A 20,957-nucleotide genomic window follows, 5' to 3' on the forward strand; every position below is an offset into this window, starting at 1 on the left:
TCGTCATCGTCACCGGCTGCTTCTCCTACTACCAAGAGGCCAAGAGCTCCAAGATCATGGACTCCTTCAAGAACATGGTGCCCCAGGTGCGCGGGGGGGGTCCCAGGGGGTCCCGAGGGGGTCCCGGGGGGGTGGGCACCCCCTGAGGTGCCTGGTGCCCCCCAGCAAGCGCTGGTGATCCGCGAGGGCGAGAAGATCCAGATCAACGCTGAGAACGTCGTGGTCGGGGACCTGGTGGAGGTGAAGGGCGGGGACAGAGTGCCCGCGGACATGCGGATCATCTCCTCCCACGGCTGCAAGGTGGGGACACTGGGACATGGGGACACTGGGGACACTGGGACACTGGGGACTGTGGGACACTGGGGGTCACTGGGGACAGTGGGACACTGGGACACTGGGGACTGTGGGGACACTGGGACATGGGGACACTGGGGACACTGGGACACTGGGGACTGTGGGACACTGGGGGTCACTGGGGACAGTGGGACACGGGGGACAGTGGGGACTGTGGGGACACTGGGGACGTGGGGACATGGGGACACTGGGGACACTGGGGACATGAGGACACTGGGGACACTGGGGCCACTGGAGACATGGGGACACTGGGGACAGTGGGGACTGTGGGGACACTAGGGACACTAGGGACACTGGGGACATCAGGGACAAACCAACCCAACCCAACTCAGCCTGATTCAACCCAACCCAATCCAACCCAACACAACCCCACCAAATCCAACCCGATCCAACCCAACCCAACTCAATCCAACCCGGCCAAATCCAACCCAATCCAGTCCAACCCAATTCAACCCAACCCAACCCAACCCAACCCAACCCAACTCAACTCAATCCGACCCCACCCAACCCAATCCAATCCAATCCAATCCAATCCAATCCAATCCAATCCAATCCAATCCAATCCAATCCAATCCAATCCAATCCAATCCAATCCAATCCAATCCAATCCAACCCAACTCAACTCAATTCAACCCAACCCAAACCAAACCAACCCAACCCAACCCAACTCAACCCAATCCAACCAACCCAACTCAACTCACTCCAACCCAACCCAAACCAACCCAACCCAACTCAACTCAATCCAACCCAACCCCACCAAATCCAACCTGATCCAGTCCAGCCCAACCCAACTCAATCCAACCCAACACAACCCAACCCAACTCAACCTGATCCAACCCAATCCAACCCCACCAAATCCAACCCAATCCAGTCCAACCCAACCCAACTCAATCCAACCCAATCCAACCCCACCAAATCCAACCCAATCCAGTCCAACCCAACCCAACTCAATCCAACCCAACACAACTCAACCTGATCCAACCCAACCCAACCCAATCCAACCAACCCAACCCACCCCAACCCAATTCAACTCATTCCAACCCAACTCAGCCAAACTCACTCACATCACCCGTCCTACCCACTCCCACCCATCCCACCCAACCCCTCCCACCTCCCCAAACCCACCCTTACCCCCGTACTCCAAATCCCACTGAGTCCCCCCATTTCCAGGTGGACAACTCGTCTCTGACGGGGGAGTCGGAGCCGCAGACGCGCTCCCCAGAGTTCACGCACGAGAACCCTCTGGAGACGCGGAACATCTGCTTCTTCTCCACCAACTGCGTTGAAGGTGGGCACCCATCACGTTCATCTCCTTTTTCTTCTGCCAGAGTCAGGATTCAAAGCTCAGGAAATGGAATTTGGTGTTCGAGCTCAGATGTTTGTTAATTATTGTTTATATTGCAGTCTCACAGAGCGTGACTTCTGCAGTTTCTCTAGCTAATAAGTGAAAAATTTAGTTTTTCTCTCTAGAAGGAACTTGAAGTTTTTCTCTCTCTACAAGACCTTTTAAGCCCAGTTTCTCCAATTAAGAAAAGCCACCGAAATTATTTTTACTTTTAACCCAGTAACCAAACACCCCTGACCTGCAATGTGAGATTTTTCTATCCAATTTAAAAAATGCCACCTAGACCCAATGCTACTGAACTTTCTGTACTTTAGATAAGTTCTAGATTTAGATTTAGATTTAGATTTAGATTTAGATTTAGATTTACATAAAACTTAGATTTAGATAAGATTTAAATTTAGATTTAGATAATATTTAGATGAGATTTAGATTTAGATTTAGATGAAACTTAGATTTTGATTTAGATAAGATTTAAATTTAGTTTTAGATTAGAATTAGATTTAGATTAGATTTACATTTACATTAGATTTAGATTTAGATAAGACTTAGATTTAGATTTACATTAGATTTAGATTTAGATTTAGATTTAGATTTAGATCTAGATTTAGATTTAGATTTGCATTTACATTTACATTTACATTAGATTTAGATTTAGATTAGGTTTAGATTTAGATAAACCCGAACACGAGAAAATCCATTTATAATGGATTTTTAATCCGCTTTTAATCCTGACTCCAAGCGAAAACAGAAGAAACTCCCTATAACCATCAACTAATTGTTGCAACACCATCACCATTACACTTTGTCACCCGTTTGTCACCCGTTTGTCACCCGTTTGTCACCCGTTTGTCACCGTCCTGCCCAGGCACCGCGCGGGGCATCGTCATCTCCACGGGCGACCGGACGGTGATGGGCAGGATCGCGTCGCTGGCCTCGGGGCTGGAGGTGGGCCGGACGCCCATCGCCATGGAGATCGAGCACTTCATCCGCCTCATCACCGGCGTGGCCGTGTTCCTCGGCCTCTCCTTCTTCATCCTCTCCCTCATCCTCGGCTACACCTGGCTCGAGGCCGTCATCTTCCTCATCGGCATCATCGTGGCCAATGTGCCCGAGGGGCTGCTGGCCACCGTCACGGTGAGGGGGACAAATGGGAGTACTGGGAGGGCACTGGGAGGGGAATATGAGGCACTGGGGCACTATTGGGGAGCTCCACCATCATCTTCCTCATGGGCATCATCGTGGCCAACGTGCCCCAGGGGCTGCTGGCCACCGTCACAGTGAGGGGGAGAAATGGGAGTACTGGGAGGGGACTGGGAGGGCACTGGGAGGGCACTGGGAGGGCACTGGGAGGGGAATATGAGGCATTGGAGGCATTACTGGGGAGCTACACCATCATCTTCTTCATGGGCATCATCGTGGCCAACGTGCCCCAGGGGCTGCTGGCCACTATTACATTGAAAGGAGGAGCACTGGGAGAGCACTGGGAAGGAACTGGGAGCACTGGGAGGGCACTGGGAGTGCAATAGAGGCATTATTGGGGGGCTACACCATCATCTTCCTCATGGGCATCATCATGGCTAGTTTGCCCCAGTGGGTGCTGGCCACCATCACAGTGGGAGGGGCTCTGGTAGGGGGCTATGGGGCACTGGACTCACTTTTAGGGTGCTATAGGGGGCCTGTGCACCCCATACCGGGGGTCCCACCCCCCGTGACACCCTTGGGTTCCCCCAGATGTGCCTGACCCTGATGCCCAGGTGGTAAATAATGGGGATCAGGTGTTGAGGGCTTCCCAAGGGCACATTGTGGGGTTCTGGGTTCAGTTTTGGGGTGCTGTAGGGGGCCTGGTCACCCCATACCGGGGGTCCCACCCCCCGTGACACCCCGGGGTGCCCCCCAGGTGTGCCTGACGCTCACTGCCAAGCGCATGGCGCGCAAGAACTGCCTGGTGAAGAACCTGGAGGCCGTGGAGACTCTGGGCTCCACCTCCACCATCTGCTCCGACAAGACCGGGACCCTGACCCAGAACCGCATGACCGTGGCCCACATGTGGTTCGACAACCAGATCCACGAGGCCGACACCACCGAGGACCAGTCAGGTGCGTGGGGGGCACCCCAAGATCCCCAGTGCCCCCAGCACCCCAATCCCCTGGAACCCAAATGCTCTGAGACCCTGATCCCCCTGGAACCCCAATCCCCTGGAACCCAAATGCTCTGGGACCCTGATCCCCCTGGAACCCCAATCTCCTGGAATCCCGATCCCCTGGAACCCAAATCCCCTGGAACTCCAATCCCCTGGAACCCTGAACCCCCAACACCCCAATCCCCTGGAACCCAAATGCTCTTGGACCCTAATCGTCCTGGAACCCCAATCTCCTGGAACCCTGATCCCCTGGAACTCCAATGTCCTGGAACCCCGATCCCCTGGAACCCAAATCCCCCTGGAACCCAAATCCCCTGGAACCCAAATGCTCTTGGACCCTAATCCTCCTGGAACTCCAATCTCCTGGAACCCTGATCCCTCAAAACCCCAATCCCCTGGAGCCCCAATCACCAGACACCTCAATTTCCTGGAATCCAAATCCCCTGGAACCCCAAATCCCCTGGAACCCCAAATCCCCTGGAACCCAAATCCTCTGGAACCTCAGTACCCAAATCCCCTGGAACCCCAATCCCCCAGAACCCCAAGCCTTTGACAAGTGCTTGCACACCTGGGTGGCCCAGGTGACACCGGGGTGGTCAGTGAGTGTCGCTGAGGTGGTCAGTGGGTGGCACTGGTGGCACTGGGCGTGGCCTGACGCTGCCCCGTGTCCCCAGGTGCCACCTTTGACAAGCGCTCTCCCACCTGGGCGGCGCTGGCGCGCATCGCGGGGCTCTGCAACCGCGCCGTGTTCAAGCCGGGCCAGGAGAACGTCTCCATCTCCAAGGTCAGGGGGTCCCCGAGCCCCGTGGAGGGGACAGGGACCCCCGAGCTCCGGGGCAGGGGATAGGGACCCCCGATCTCGGGGGAAGGGACAGGGACCCCCCCGAATTCCGGGAGAGGGGACAGCCCCCTGAACCATGTGGATGGGACAGCCCCCGAACCCCGGGGAGGGGACAGGAACCCCCCGAGCCCCGGGGGAGGGGACAGGGACCCCCTGAGCCCCGGTGGAGGGGACAGACCCCAAGCTCCGCGGGAGGGGACAACCCCCCGAGCCCCGTGGAGGGGACAGCCCCCGAGCCCTGTGGAGGGGACAGGGACCCCCTGAGCCCCGGGGGAGGGGACAGACCCCAAGCTCCGCGGGAGGGGACAACCCCCCGAGACCCGTGGAGGGGACAATGCCCCGATCCCCGGGGAGGGGACAGCCCCCGAGCCCTATGGAGGGGACAGCCCCCGAGCCCTATGGAGGGGACAGGGACCCCCGAACCCCGGGGAGGGGACAGCTCCCCCAGCCCCGCGGAGGGGACAGCCCCCGAGCCCCGGTGCCACCGCACTGTCCCCGCCCGCAGCGCGACACGGCCGGGGACGCGTCCGAGTCGGCGCTGCTCAAGTGCATCCAACTGTCGTGCGGCTCCGTGAAGAGAATGCGAGACCGCAACCCCAAAGTGACCGAGATCCCCTTCAACTCCACCAACAAGTACCAGGTGCTGGGGACACTGGGATAGGGAACTGGGGACACTGGGGACACTGGGAGAGTGGCACTGGGAACACTGGGTACTCCCAGTAGGACTGTACATAACGCTGGGGTGACATTGGTGACAACAGGCGGTGTGTGGGTGACACTGGGTGACTCCAGGCAGTGTGTGTGACACTGGGTGACACCAGGGAGTGTGTGTGTGTGACACTGAGTGACACTGGGCAGTCTGTGTGTGACACTGGGTGACTCCAGGCAGTGTGTGTGACACTGGGTGACACCAGGCAGTATACAGGTGACACTGGGTGACTCCAGGCAGTGTGCAGGTGACACTGAGGTGACACCAGGCGGTGTGTGTGTGACACTGGGTGACTCCAGGCACTGTGCAGGTGACACTGAGGGTGACACCAGGCAGTGTGTTTGTGACACTGAGTGACTCCAGGCAGTGTGCAGGTGACACTGAGGTGACACCAGGCAGTATACAGGTGACACTGAGTGACTCCAGGCACTGTGCAGGTGACACTGAGGTGACACCGGGCTGCCTGCGGGTGTGTCCCCGCCCTGCCCGCAGTCTGTGACCCCGCTGTCCCCTGTCCCTTGCCCAGCTGTCCATCCACGAGCGCGAGGAGGACCCCCAGGGCTACCTGCTGGTGATGAAGGGAGCCCCCGAGCGCATCCTGGACCGCTGCTCCCGCATCCTCCTGCAGGGCCAGGAGCAGCCCCTCGACCAGGAGATGCGAGAGGCCTTCCAGAACGCATACCTGGAGCTGGGGGGGCTCGGGGAGAGGGTGCTGGGTACGGCTGGGGGCCGGGGGAGAGGGTGCTGGGTATGGCTGGGGGCTGGGGGAGAGGGTGCTGGGTACGGCTGGGGGCTCGGGGAGAGGGTCCTGGGTATGGCTGGGGGCTGGGGAGAAGGTCCTTGGTATGGCTGGGGGATGGAGGGATGGTCCTGGGTGTGATCAGGGGGCTGGGGGTGTCCTGAGGGAGATTTGGGGGTCCCCGTGGGGATTTGGGGAGTAGAACCTGGATTAGGAGGAGTTGTTAAGGATCCCTACCTGGTGGAGGGGGGGCTCTGGGTTTGGGTTCTGGGGGGTCCTGGGTACATCTGGGGGAGTCACGGTGATTCCCAGGGGGCTGCAGCCCCCGGCCCCAGCTGTCCCCAGGGTTGTCACCTGTACAGAAAATTCTGGGGGTCCCTCGGGGTTCTCAGTGTCCCTGCGGTGTCCCCAGGGTTCTGCCACCTGTACAGACATTCCTGGGGTCTCTGTGGGGTCCCCCGCGGTTCCTGGGGGTGTCCCTGGGGTCTCAGTGTCCCTGCGGTGTCCCCAAGGTTCTGCCACCTGTACCTGCCCCCGGAGAAATTCCTGGGGGTCTCTGTGGGGTTCCTGGGGGTGTCCCTGGGGTCTCAGTGTCCCCATCATGTCCCCGGGGTTCTGTCACCTGTACAGACATTCCTGGGGGTCTCTGTGGGGTCTCCCGCGGTTCCTGGGGGTGTCTCTGGAGTCTCAGTGTCCCCCCCCGGTGTCCCCAGGGTTCTGTCACCTGTACCTGCCCCCGGACAAGTTTCTGGGGGTCCCTCTGGAGTCTCAGTGTCCCCCCCCCGGTGTCCCCAGGGTTCTGTCACCTGTACCTGCCCCCGGACAAGTTTCCCCGGGGGTTCCGTTTCGATGCTGACGAGGTGAATTTCCCCACGAGCGATCTTTGCTTCGTGGGGCTCATGTCCATGATCGACCCCCCCCGCGCCGCCGTGCCCGATGCCGTGGGCAAGTGCCGGAGTGCGGGCATCAAGGTGGGACCCCCAGATCCCCTGAGCCCGCCCGGGACCCCCCGAAACCCACCCGGGACCCCCAGATCCCCTGAGCCCACCCGGGACCCCCCGAAACCCACCTGGGACCCCCAGATCCCCTGAGCCCACCCGGGACCCCCCGAAATCCACCCGGGACCCCCAGATCCCCTGAGCCCTCCCGGGACCCCTCGAAATCCACCCGGGACCCCCAAACCCTCCCTGAGCCCACCCGGGACCCCCCTAAACACATCCAGACCCCCCAAACTCTCCCTGAGCCAACTCGGGACCCCCAGATCCCCTGAGTCCGCCCGGGACCCCCCAAACACACCCGGACCCCCAAACCCTCCCTGAGCCCAGCCGGGACCCCCCAAAACCCACCTGGATCCCCCAAACCCTCCCTGAGCCAAACCAAGACCCCCAAACCCCCCTTGATGCACCCGGACCCCAAAACTCCTCAGACATCACCTGTCCCCCCATGTCCCCATCTCCCTGGTGGCCTCCTGCATTTTGGGGTGTCCCCAGGTGTCCCCAGGTATCCCCCAGTGTCCCCAGGTATCCCCCAGTGTCCTCAGTGTCCCCAGGTGTCTCCACTGTCCCCAGGTGTCCCCCAGTGTCCCCAGGTGTCCCCCAGTGTTCCCAGTGTCCCCAGGTGTTCCCAGTGTCCCCAGTTATTCCTAGCTGTCCCCAGCTGTCCCCAGTTATCCCCAGCTGTCCCCAGCTGTCCCCAGGTGTCCCCAGGTGCTGACAGTGTCCCCCAGGTGATCATGGTGACCGGTGACCATCCCATCACGGCCAAGGCCATCGCCAAAGGCGTCGGCATCATCTCCGAGGGCAACGAGACCGTGGAGGACATCGCGGCACGGCTCAACATCCCTGTCAGCCAGGTGAACCCCAGGTGAGACAGGAAACCCCAGATGAGACAGGTGAGACAGGAAACCCCAGGTGAGACAGGGGAACCCCAGGTGAGACAGATGAACCCCAGGTGAGACAGGGAACCCCAGGTGAGACAGGTGAGACAGGAAACCCCAGGTGAGACAGGGAACCCCCAGGTGAGACAGGTGAGACAGGGGAACCCCAGGTGAGACAGGTGAGACAGGTGAGACAGGAAACCCCAGGTGAGACAGGTGAACCCCAGGTGAACCCCAGGTGAGACAGGTGAGACAGGAAACCCCAGGTGAGACAGGTGAACCCCAGGTGAGACAGGGAACCCCAGGTGAGACAGGTGAACCCCAGGTGAGACAGGTGAACCCCAGGTGAGACAGGAAACCCCAGGTGAGACAGGGAACCCCAGGTGAGACAGGTGAGACAGGTGAGACAGGGGAACCACAGGTGAGACAGGTGAGACAGGAAACCCTAGGTGAGACAGGTGAGACAGGTGAGACAGGGGAACCCCAGGTGAGACAGGGAACCCCAGGTGAGACAGGTGAGACAGGTGAGACAGGGGAACCCCAGGTGAGACAGGTGAGACCACAGGTGAGACAGGTGGAAACCCCAGGTGAGACAGGTGACACCAGGTGAGACAGGGGACACCAGGTGAGACAGGTGAGACCCTCCAGGTGAGACAGGTGAGACAGGTGAGACAGGGGACACCAGGTGAGACAGGGGACACCAGGTGAGACAGGGACACCAGGTGAGACAGGTGAGCTCCAGGTGAGCCCCAGGTGAGCCCCAGGTGAAACCCAGGTGAGCCAGGTGAACCCCTAGGTGAGCTCCAGGTGAGCCCCAGATGATCCAGGGGAACCCCAGGGGAACCCTAGGTGAGCCAGGTGAGCTCCAGGTGTGCTCCAGGTGAGCCCCAAAGGAATGCCAAGAGACCCCAAGTGAGCCCCAGGGAGAACCTTAGGGGAGCTGAACAATCACAGGTGAGACTCAGGTGAGACTGGAGAACCCCAAGTGAGCCAGGCAAGAGAAGCTGAGGGGATTTGGGGACCCCAGGAGGGGGTTCCCAGGAATTTTGGGGTTGCTGGATCTGGTTTTGGGGTGCTGGATCCGATTTTGGGGTGATGGAGCTGATTTTGGGATGCTGGAGCCAGTTTTGGGGTGCTGGATCTGGTGTTGGGGTGCTGGATCTGGTTTTGAGGTGCTGGATCTGGTTTTGGGGTGCTGGATCCGGTTTTGAGGTGCTGGATCCGGTTTTGGGGTGCTGGAGCCGGTTTTGGGGTGCTGGATCCGGTTTTGGGGTGCTGGACCTGGTGTTGGGGTGCTGGAGCCGGTGCTGGGGTGCTGGAGCCGGTTTTGGGGTGCTGGATCTGGTTTTGGGGTGCTGGATCCGGTTTTGGGGTGCTGGAGCCGGTTTTGGGGTTCTGGAGCTGATTTTGGGGTGCTGGAGCCGTTGTTGGGGTGCTGGATCCAGTTTTGGGGTGCTGGAGTCGGTGTTGGGGTGCTGGAGCCGGTGTTGGGGTGCTGGATCCAGTTTTGGGGTGCTGGAGCCGGTGTTGGGGTGCTGGAGCCGGTTTTGGGGTGCTGGATCCAGTTTTGGGGTGCTGGAGCCAGTGTTGGGGTGCTGGAGCCAGTGTTGGGGTGCTGGATCCAGTTTTGGGGTGCTGGAGCCGGTGCTGGGGTGCTGGAGCCGGTTTTGGGGTGCTGGATCCAGTTTTGGGGTGCTGGAGCCGGTGTTGGGGTGCTGGAGCCAGTTTTGGGGTGCTGGAGCCGGTGCTGGGGTGCTGGAGCCAGTTTTGGGGTGCTGCCCCCCAGGGAGGCCAAGGCGTGCGTGGTGCACGGCTCAGACCTGAAGGACATGAGCTCGGAGCAGCTGGACGAGATCCTGCGCAACCACACCGAGATCGTGTTCGCACGCACGTCCCCCCAGCAGAAACTCATCATCGTGGAGGGCTGCCAGCGGCAGGTGAGCTGGCACCTGGCACCTGTCACCTGTGTCACCTGACACCTGACACCTGTGCCACCTGACACCTGGCACCTGACACCTGGCACCTGACACCTGTGCCACCTGACACCTGTGCCACCTGACACCTGGCACCTGACACCTGACACCTGGCACCTGTGTTACCTGACACCTGTGTCACCTGACACCTGACACCTGGCACCTGATACCTGACACCTGTGTCACCTGTCACCTGACACCTGGCACCTGGCACCTGACACCTGGCACCTGACACCTGGCACCTGACACCTGGCACCTGATACCTGACACCTGTGCCACCTGACACCTGACACCTGGCACCTGTGCTACCTGACACCTGTGTCACCTGACACCTGACACCTGGCACCTGTGTTACCTGACACCTGTGTCACCTGGCACCTGTCACCTGTGTTACCTGACACCTGTCCCTGTGTTACCTGACACCTGACACTTGTGTTACCTGACACGTGATACCTGGCACTTGGCACCTGGCACCTGTGTTACCTGTGTTACCTGTCACCTGACACCTGACACCTGTCACCTGACACCTGACACCAGTTACCTGACACCTCACACCTGTTACCTGACACTTGCCACCTGCCACCTGTCACCTGTGTCACCTGTGTTACCTGTCACCTGTGCTACCTGTGCCACCTGACACCTGTGTCACCTGTGCCACCTGTCACCAGTCACCTGTGTCACTTGTGTCACCTGTGCCACCTGTAATCTGTGTAACCTGTGACCTGTCAACTGGATCATCTGTGTTACCTGTGTCACCTGCCACCTGTGTTACCTGTCATCTGTCACCTGTGCCACCTGCTACCTGTGTCACCTGTGTTACCTGTGTCACCTGCCACCTGCCACCTGTGTCACCTGTGTTACCTGTGCCACCTGTCACCTGTGTCACCTGTGTCAACTGCCACCTGTGTCACCTGTGTGACAGGTTATCAACAATCAGGCCTGTGAGGGGACAGTGGCCTCGAGATGTCCCCATATGTTCCCCCAATGTCCCCAATGTCCCCGATGTCCCCAATGTCCCCAATGCCCCCAATGCCCCCAATGTCCCCAATCCCCCAATACCCCCAATGTCCCAAATGTCCCTATGCCCCCATACCCCCAATCCCCCGCTGTCCCCGCTGTCCCAGGGCGCCATCGTGGCGGTGACAGGTGACGGTGTCAACGACTCTCCGGCGCTGAAGAAGGCGGACATCGGCATCGCCATGGGCATCGCCGGCTCGGACGTGTCCAAGCAGGCGGCCGACATGATCCTGCTGGACGACAACTTCGCCTCCATCGTCACCGGCGTCGAGGAAGGTCGGGGACACGCACGGGGGTCTGGGGACATCGGGGACCTGGGGGGTACTGGGGGCACTGAGGACTTTGGGGGCTTTAGGGATGCTGGAGTCGTTGAAGAATTTGGGGATGTTGGGGACATTGGGGACACTCAGGGCAGTGGGGATGTTGGGAATGTTGGGGGTCTTGGGGACATTGGGGACACTCAGGGCAGTGGGGACGTTGGGAATGTTGGGGGTCTTGGGGACATTGGGGACACTTAGAGCAGTGGGGATGTGGGAATGTTGGGGGTCTTGGGGACATTGGGGACACTCAGGGCAGTGGGGATGTTGGGAATGTTGGGGGTCTTGGGGACACTGGGGACACTCAGGGAAGTGGGGATGTTGGGAATGATGCGAGGCTTGAGGACATTGGGATCATTGGGGACAGTGGGGGGACATTGAAGACACTGAGGATGTTGGAGAATTTGGGGATATTGGGGGCATTGAGGACATTGGGAGCATTGGGGACAGTGGGGGGACATTGGGGACATTTGGAACATTGGGGACATTAAGGGATGTTGGAGACATTGGGGACACTGGGGACTTTGGGGACTTTGGGGACTTTGGGGACATTGGGGCATTGGGGACATTGGGAGCATTGGGGACATTGCAGGCATGTGATATTGGGGACATCAGGGATATTTAGGGACATTGTGGATATTTGGGTTATTGGGGACACTGGGGACATTGGGGACATTTCGGTTATTTGGGATATTGGGGACATTGGCAGCACTGGAGGCACTGGGGACATTTAGGGACATTTGGGGACATGTGGGGACACCGCTGTCCCCTCATAGGCCGCCTGATCTTCGATAACCTGAAGAAGTCGATCGCCTACACGCTGACCAGCAACATCCCCGAGATCACCCCGTTCCTGCTCTTCATCATCGCCAACATCCCACTGCCCCTGGGCACTGTCACCATCCTGTGCATCGACCTGGGCACCGACATGGTGAGACAGGGGACCCCAAACCACCCCAAATCCACCCCAAATCCATCCCATATCCACCACAAACCCATCCCAAACCCATCCCAAATCCACCCCAAATCCACCCCAAACCACCCCATATCCACCACAAACCCATCCCAAACCCATCCCAAATCCACCCCAAATCCACCCCAAACCACCCCATATCCACCACAAACCCATCCCAAATCCACCCCAAATCCCGCTGCCACTGGGCACTGTCACCATCCTGTGCATCGACCTGGGCACTGACATGGTGAGGGACAGCCCTAAATCCACCCCAAACCTATCCCAAACCTATCCCAAACCCACTCCAAACCCATCCCAAATCCACCCTGAACCCAAATCCACCCAGGGACCCCAAATCCTCGTGTTCCTGGCACTGTCACCATCCCATGACCTGTAACTGTGGGTGACACTGGGTGATACAGGGTGACATTGGGTGACACAGGGTGACACAGGGTGACACTGGGTGACACTGGGTGACATTGGATGACACAGGGGTGACACAAGGTGATACATGGTGACATTGGGTGACACAGGGGTGATACAGAATGACATAGGGGTGACACAGGGTGACACAGGGTGATGCCAGGTGACACAGGGTGACACAGGATTATACAGGGTGACATTGGATGACACAGGGGTGACACAGGGTGACGCTGGGTGGCACTGGGTGACATTAGGTGACACAGGGTGACCCCGCTGTCCCCCCAGGTCCCCGCCATCTCGCTGGCGTACGAGGCGGCCGAGAGCGACATCATGAAACGGCAACCGCGGAACCCGCGCAGTGACAAACTGGTCAACGAGCGGCTCATCAGCATGGCCTACGGCCAGATCGGTCAGGGGTCACTCAGGGGTCACTCAGGGTCACTCAGGGGTCACTCATCAGCATGGCCTACGGCCAGATCGGTCAGGGGTCACTCAGGGTCACTCAGGGGTCACTCAGGGTCATTCATCAGCATGGCCTACGGCCAGATCGGTCAGGGGTCACTCAGGGGTCACTCAGGGGTCACTCAGGAGTCACTCATCAGCATGGCCTACGGCCAGATCGGTCAGGGGTCACTCAGGGGTCACTCAGGGTCACTCAGGGGTCACTCATCAGCATGGCCTACGGCCAGATCGGTCAGGGGGCACTCAGGGTCACTCAGGGTCACTCAGGGTCACTAAGGGGTCACTTATCAGCATGGCCTACGGCCAGATAGGTCAGTGAGGGTGATCCCAATCCCATAGTTCTGATCCAATCCCATAGTTCTGATCCCAATCCCAATCCCGTGATTCTGATCCCAATCCCAATCCCAAACCCCCAGGGATGATCCAGGCTCTGGGCGGGTTCTTCACGTACTTTGTGATCCTGGCTGAGAACGGGTTCCTGCCGGGAACGCTGCTGGGGATCCGCCTGGCCTGGGACGATCGCTCCAAGAACGATCTGGAGGATTCCTACGGCCAGGAGTGGGTGAGGGACCCGAAAACCAGCCCTACACGTCCCTTACACACCGGTTACACACTGGTTACACACCGGTTACACACCGGTTATACACTGGTTACACACTGGTTACACACCGGTTACACACCGGTTATACACTGGTTATACACTGGTTACACACCGGTTACACACCGGTTGCACACTGGTTATACACCGGTTACACACTGGTTACACACCAGTTACACACTGGTTATAAACTGGTTATACACCGGTTACACCCTGGTTATACACTGGTTACACACTGGTTACACACCAGTTATACACCGGTCACACACCGGTTACACACCAGTTACACACTGGTTACACACCAGTTACACACCGGTTACACACTGGTTACACACCAGTTACACACTGGTTACACACCAGTTACACACTGGTCACACACCGGTTACACACCAGTTACACACTGGTTATACACTGGTTATACACCGGTTACACACTGGTTACACACCAGTTACACACTGGTTATAAACTGGTTATACACCGGTTACACACTGGTTATACACTGGTTACACACCGGTTACACACTGGTTACACACCAGTTACACACTGGTTACACACCGGTTACACACCAGTTACACACTGGTTATACACTGGTTATACACTGGTTATACACCGGTTACACACTGGTTACACACCAGTTACACACTGGTTATACACTGGTTACACACTGGTTACACATCTATTTCCTTTCTATTTCCACCCCATTTCTGTCCCATTTCCATCCCATTTTCTCTCCATTCCCACCTCATTTATGCGATTATTCCCACCCCATTTCCACCCCAACTCCCGGTTTCCTCCCAGTTCACTCCCAGTTTCCTCCTCGTTCACTCCCAGTTCATTCCCGGTTTCCTGGCGGTTTCCTCCTCATTCATTTCCAGTTTCCTCCCAATTTCATCCCCATTCACTCCCGGTTCATTCCTGTTTCCCTTCTGGCTTCCCCCATGGTTCTCTCCCAGTTTCTTGGGGGTTTTCTCCTGGTTCCCTCCCAGTTCACTCCTGTTTCCCTCCCAGTTCACTCCCGTTTCCCTCCCAGTTCATTCCCATTTCCCTCCCAGTTCATTTATATTTCCCTCCCGGTTTCCTGGCAGTTCCCTCCCAGTTCACTCCTGTTTCCCTCCTGGATCATTCCCGGTTCCCTCTCCGTTCACTCCTGATTTCCTCCTGGTTCCCTCCCGGTTCATTCACTCCAGGTTCACTCCCATTTCCCTCCCAGTTTCCTCCCATTTCCCTCCCCATTTCCTCCCCATTTCCTCCCAGTTCATTCCCGTTTCCCTCCTGGTTTTCCGGTGCTTCCCTCCCAGTTTCCCCCCTGCTCATTCCCAGTTCATTCCCATTTCCCTCCTGGTTCCTTCCCCATTTCCTCCTGTTTCCCTCCCAGTTTCCCCCCTGGTTCCCTCCTGGTTTCCTGGTAGTTCCCTCCTGGTTTCCTGGTGGTTTCCTCCCATTTCCCTCCCAGTTTCCTCCCCATTTTGTCCTGGTTTCCTCCCATTTCCCTCCCTATTTCCTCCCCATTTCCTCCTTGTTTCCTGGCAGTTTCTTCCCAGTTCACTCCCATTTCCCTCCCAGTTTCCTGGTGGTTTCTTCTCGGTTCATTCCTGGTTCATTCCTGGTTTCCTGGTGGTTTCCTGGTGGTTTCCTTGCAGTTTCCTCCCCATTTTCTCCTGGTTCACTCCCATTTCCCTCCCCATTTCCTCCCAGTTTCCTGGTGGTTTCCTCTTGGTTCACTCCCGTTTCCCTCCCCATTTCCTCCTGGTTTCCTCTCCATTTCTTCCCAGTTCACTCCCAGTTCCCTCCTGGTTCCCTCCTGGTTTCCTGACAGTTTCCTCCCCATTTCCTCCTGGTTCACTCCTGTTTCCCTCCCCATTTCCTCCTGGTTTCCTGGCAGTTTCCTCCCATTTTCCTGGTGGTTTCCTCCTGTTTCCCTCCCCATTTCCTCCCCATTACCCTCCCATTTTCCTGGCGGTTTCCTCCCATTTCCCTCCCCATTTCTTCCCATTTCCCTCCCCATTTCCTCCCCATTTCCTCCCGGTTTCCTCCCAGTTCAGTCCCATTTCCCTCCCGGTTTCCCTCCCCATTTCCTCCCGGTTTCCTGTCGGTTCAGTCCCATTTCCCTCCTGGTTTCCTCCCCATTTCCTCCCAGTTTCCATCCCCATTTCCTCCCGGTTCAGTCCCGTTTCCCTCCCGGTTTCCATCCCCATTTCCTCCCATTTCCCTCCCCATTTCCTCCCGGTTTCCTGCCAGTTCAGTCCCATTTCCCTCCCGGTTTCCCTCCCCATTTCCTCCCCATTTCCTCCCGGTTTCCTGTCGGTTCAGTCCCATTTCCCTCCTGGTTTCCTCCCCATTTCCTCCCAGTTTCCATCCCCATTTCCTCCCGGTTCAGTCCCGTTTCCCTCCCGGTTTCCATCCCCATTTCCTCCCATTTCCCTCCCCATTTCCTCCCGGTTTCCTCCCATTTCCCTTCCCCTTTCCTCCCCATTTCCTCCCGGTTTCCTGCCGGTTCAGTCCCGTTTCCCTCCCGTTTTCCCAGACGTACGAGCAGCGCAAGGTGGTGGAGTTCACGTGCCACACCGCCTTCTTCGCCAGCATCGTCGTGGTGCAGTGGGCGGATCTCATCATCTGCAAGACCCGCCGCAACTCCGTCTTCCAGCAGGGCATGAAGTGTGACAGAGCACCCCAAAACACCCCAAAAACACCCCCAAAAACACCCCCAAAAAAGCCCAAAATCTCATCTCAAACCCACCCGGAAATTCCACCCCAAACCGTCCCAAAATCCCAATTGAAACCAGCCCAAAAATCCACTGTAACTCCAACTTCCAGCAGGGCATGAAGTGTGACAGAGCACCCCAAAAACACCCCAAAAACACCCCAAAATCCTACCCAAAACCACCCCAAAATCCTGTCTCAAATCCACCCCAAAATATCCCAAAATCCCACTTGAAACCAGCCCAAAAATCCACTGCAACTCCATCTTCCAGCAGGGCATGAAGTGCGACAGAGCACCCCAAAAACACCTCAAAAACACCCCAAAAACCCCAAAATCCCACCCATAATCACCCCCAAAAATCCTCCCCAAACCCACCCCAAACCATCCCAAAATCCCAATTGAAACCAGCCCAAAAATCCACCACAACTCTGTCTTCCAGCAGGGCATGAAGTGCGACAGAGCACCCCAAAAACACCTCAAAAACACCCCAAAAAACCCCAAAATCCCACCCATAATCACCCCAAAAATCCTATCCAAACCCACCCCAAAATTCCACCCCAAACCATCCCAAAATCCCACTTGAAACCAGCCCAAAAATCCACCACAACTCCATCATCCAGCAGGGCATGAAGTGCGACAGAGCACCCCAAAAACACCCCAAAATATACCAAAATCCCAGCTCCAACCCAACCCAAAATTCCATCCCAAAGTCCCACTTAAAACAAGCCAAAATTCCCCCTAAAGTCCACCTCAATTCCACCTTTCAGCAGGGCATGAAGTGTGCCAGAACACCCCAAAAAAAATCCCAAAATCTGATCCAAAACCCCTAAAACACCCCAAATAATTCCCAAATCTCCCTCCAAAACCCCCATAAAAACCTACTATCTTTCCAACCCCCAATACCCCAAAATACCCCAAACCCCTCAAAAATCCCTCCCAAAAAATCCCCAAATGCCCTAAAAATCCCAAATGCCCCTACAAAAAGAAAATCCCCAAACCCCTCCCACCCCCAAAAACCCCAGTGAATCGCCCCCAAACACCCCGAAAAAATCCCAAATCTCCTTCCAAAATTCCTCCCCAAAACCCCCAAAACCTTTCCCACCCCAAATTTCCCCAATTTTTTAGGAACAAGATCCTGATTTTTGGGCTGCTGGAGGAGACGGCGCTGGCGGCGTTCCTGTCCTACTGCCCGGGCATGGGGGTGGCTCTGCGCATGTACCCCCTCAAGTGAGAACCCCAAAATCCTGGCTGCACCCCAAAATCATGGATGAACCCCAAAATCATGGATGAACCCTAAATCCAACCTGAACACTAAATCCAACCTGCACCCAAAATCCAGCCTGAACCCCAAAATCCAGCCTGAACCCCCAAATCCAACCTGAACCCTAAATCCCAGCCTGAGCCCCAAAATCCTGGCTGCACCCCAAAATCATGGATGAACCCCAAAATCCTGGCTGAGCCCCAAAACCATGGCTGAGCCCCAAAATCCAACCTGAACACTAAATCCAACCTGCACCCAAAATCCAGCCTGAACCCCCAAATCCAACCTGAACCCTAAATCCAACTTGCATCCAAAATCCAGCCTGAACCCCAAAATCCAGCCTGAACCCCCAAATCCAACCTGAACCCTAAATCCCAGCCTGAGCCCCAAAATCCTGGCTGCACCCCAAAATCATGGATGACCCCCAAAATCCTGACTGAGCCCCAAAATCCTGGATGAACCCCAAAATCCTGGCTGAGCCCCAAATCCAACCTGAACCCAAAATCCAGCCTGAACCCTAAAATCATGGATGAGCCCCAAAATCATGGATGAAACCCAAAATCCTGGCTGAGCCCCAAAGTCATGGAGGAACCCTAAAATCCTGACTGCACCCCAAAACCCGGCCTGAACCCTAAATCCAACCTGAACCCCAAATCCAACCTGAACCCTAAAATCCAACCTGAACCCCAAATCCTGGCTGAGCCCCAAAATCCAGCCTGAATCCCAAATCCAACCTGAACCCCAAATCTCGGCCTGAACCCCAAAATCATGGATGAACCCCAAAATTCTGGCTGAGCCCCAAAATCCTGGCTGAACCCAAAATCCTGGCTGAACCCCAAAATCCAACCTGAACCCCCAAATCCTGGCTGAACCCTAAAATCCAACCTGAACCCCAAATCCAACCTGCACCCCCAAACCCAGCCTGAACCCCAAAATACAACCTGTACCCCAAATCTCAGCCTGAACCCCAAATCCTAACTCCCACCCCAAATCCCACCCCGCACCCCAAATCTGAGCCCCCCCAAGGTTTGGGGTCCCCCAATTTTGGGGTTTCTGGGCAGGGTCACCTGGTGGTTCTGCGCCTTCCCCTATTCCCTGCTGATCTTCGCCTACGACGAGGTTCGGAAACTGATCCTGAGGAGATACCCCGGAGGTGAGGGGGACCCCAAAACGGGGGGACCCCAAAAACGGGGGGACCCCAAAAAACGGGGGCTGGGACCCCAAAAACGGGGGATGGGAAAATGGGGGGGGACCCCAAAAAACGGGGGATGGGACCCCAAAAACGGGGCATGGGAAAATGGGAGGGACCCCAAAAACGGGGGACCCCAAAAACGGGGCATGGGAAAATGGGAGGGACCCCAAAAAACGGGGGATGGGACCCCAAAAACGGGGCATGGGAAAATGGGAGGGACCCCAAAAACGGGGGTACCCCAAAAAACGGGGGGACCCCATAAAACAGGGGGACCACAAAAACGGGGGATGGGACCCCACAAACGGGGCATGGGAAAATGGGAGGGACCCCAAAAACGGGGGTACCCCAAAACTGGGGGGGACCACAAAAACGGGGGATGGGACCCCAAAAACGGGGCATGGGAAAATGGGGGGTACCCCAAAAAACGCGGGATGGGACCCCAAAAACGGGGCATGGGAAAATGGGAGGGACCCCAAAAACGGGGTACCCCAAAAAACGGGGGGACCCCATAAAACAGGGGGACCACAAAAACGGGGGATGGGACCCCACAAACGGGGCATGGGAAAATGGGGGGACCCCAAAAACGGGGCATGGGAAAATGGGGGGTACCCCAAAAAACGGGGGATGGGACCCCAAAAAACGGGGCATGGAAAATGGGGGGACCCCAAAAACGGGGCATGGGAAAATGGGGGGGACCCCAAAAACGGGGGGATCCCAATAACGGGGGGACCCCAAAAAACGGGGGATGGGAAAATGGGACACTAAAAAATGGGGGAAACATAAAAATGGGGGGGGGAAACATAACAAAAAAAAAAGGGGGAAATAAAAAATTGGGGGGAAACAAAAAAAAGTGAGGAACAAAAAATGAGGGGCGACCCCGAAAATGGGGGGACCCCAAAAAATGGGGGATAAGAAAATGGGACACAAAGAAATGGGGGGAAACAAAAAATGGGGGGGGGGACACCCCGAAAAATGGGGGAGAAGAAAATAGGACATTAAAAAATGGGGGCGACAAGAAAAAAAACAGCGAGGAAAAACAAAAATAAGAGGACAAAAAAAAAAAAAAAAAAAAAGGGGTAACTCGAAAAATGCGAACCCCAAAAAATGGAGGGGGGGAACCGAAAATCCAGAAAAATGAGAACCCCAAAAATGGGAGAAACCCCAATAAATGGAAACCTCAAAAAAAAGGGGAAGGAACCAAACCCCAAAAGGAAAACCCCATAAAAACGAGGGGGGGGGGCACCCCCAAAAAACACCGCAGGGTTTTGGGGGGATGGGAATGAAGGAATTGGGGTGGGGGCTCCCCCATTTCGCCCCCCCTGAAGCCCCCTCCCCTTTTTGCAGGCTGGGTGGAGAAGGAAACCTATTATTGATCCCCCCCTTGGGACCCCCCCGGACCCCTCCTGCACCCCAATACTAACCCGGGGGGGGTCGGGACCCCCTGAATTTGGGGGGGCACCCGGACCCCCCCCCTGCAGAGCAATAAACCAGTTTAACCCCGCCGTGTACTGGGATGGACTGGGAGGGGAGGGGGAGGGGAAGGGGGGGCTCTGTGTCCCTCCCCCCCCCGTGTCTTTGGTGTCCCCAAAATCCCAAGGACCCCCCCGGTGTAGCTGATGGTCCCATGACCCCCACATGAACCCCCAAATTTTCCTGGGCATCCCCGGATCCACCATGAGCCATCAAAATCCCCCCAAAATCCCCCCAAATTCCCTCCAAAATCCCCCCAAATTCCCTCCAAAATCTCCCCAAAATCCCCCCAAATTCTCCCCAAAATCCCTCCAGATTCCTTCCAGAATCCTCCCGGATTCTTCCCAAAATTCCCCCAAATTCCCTCCAAAATCCCCTCAAAATACTTCCAGATTCCCTCCAAAATATCCCAAAAAAAACCCCCAAATCCCCCCAAAACCCCCCCCAAAATCCCCCGAAATTCCTTCCAGATTCCTCCCCAAATCCTCCCGGATTCTTCCCGAAATCCCCCAAAATCCCTCCAGATTCCTCCCAAAATCCCCCCAAATTTCCCCAAATTCCTCCTGAATTCTGCCCAAATTCCT

General features: G+C 56.8%; 1 protein-coding gene across 5 annotated transcripts; it reads left to right on the top strand.

The window, feature by feature from the left end:
• The first annotated feature begins 6 nt into the window (after positions 1–6).
• Positions 7–20,403, top strand: LOC306816726 (sodium/potassium-transporting ATPase subunit alpha-2). 5 transcript variants are annotated; one of them, XM_079333159.1, is made up of 19 exons: positions 7–86; positions 166–300; positions 1,525–1,642; positions 2,565–2,833; positions 3,597–3,795; positions 4,514–4,623; positions 5,186–5,320; positions 5,916–6,105; positions 6,924–7,099; positions 7,855–7,991; positions 9,791–9,941; positions 11,102–11,270; positions 12,088–12,242; positions 12,975–13,098; positions 13,568–13,713; positions 16,274–16,404; positions 17,576–17,677; positions 18,773–18,864; positions 20,248–20,403. In XM_079333159.1, exons 1-19 carry the CDS (start codon positions 57–59, stop codon positions 20,274–20,276), a joined length of 2,598 nt encoding a protein of 865 aa, XP_079189285.1. In that variant the 5' UTR covers positions 7–56; the 3' UTR covers positions 20,277–20,403. The 5 variants fall into 5 exon arrangements, with proteins under 5 accessions (XP_079189285.1, XP_079189286.1, XP_079189287.1 ...); XM_079333160.1 differs by lacking the exons at positions 7–86; positions 166–300; positions 1,525–1,642; positions 2,565–2,833 and adding an exon at positions 2,918–2,976; XM_079333161.1 differs by lacking the exons at positions 7–86; positions 166–300; positions 1,525–1,642; ... (3 more) ...; positions 5,186–5,320; positions 5,916–6,105 and adding an exon at positions 6,184–6,201.
• Positions 20,404–20,957: the final 554 nt, after the last annotated feature.

The sequence above is a fragment of the Erithacus rubecula genome, assembly GCF_903797595.1.
Source record: "Erithacus rubecula genome assembly, contig: scaffold_847_arrow_ctg1, whole genome shotgun sequence".
Taxonomy (NCBI): Eukaryota; Metazoa; Chordata; class Aves; order Passeriformes; family Muscicapidae; genus Erithacus; species Erithacus rubecula.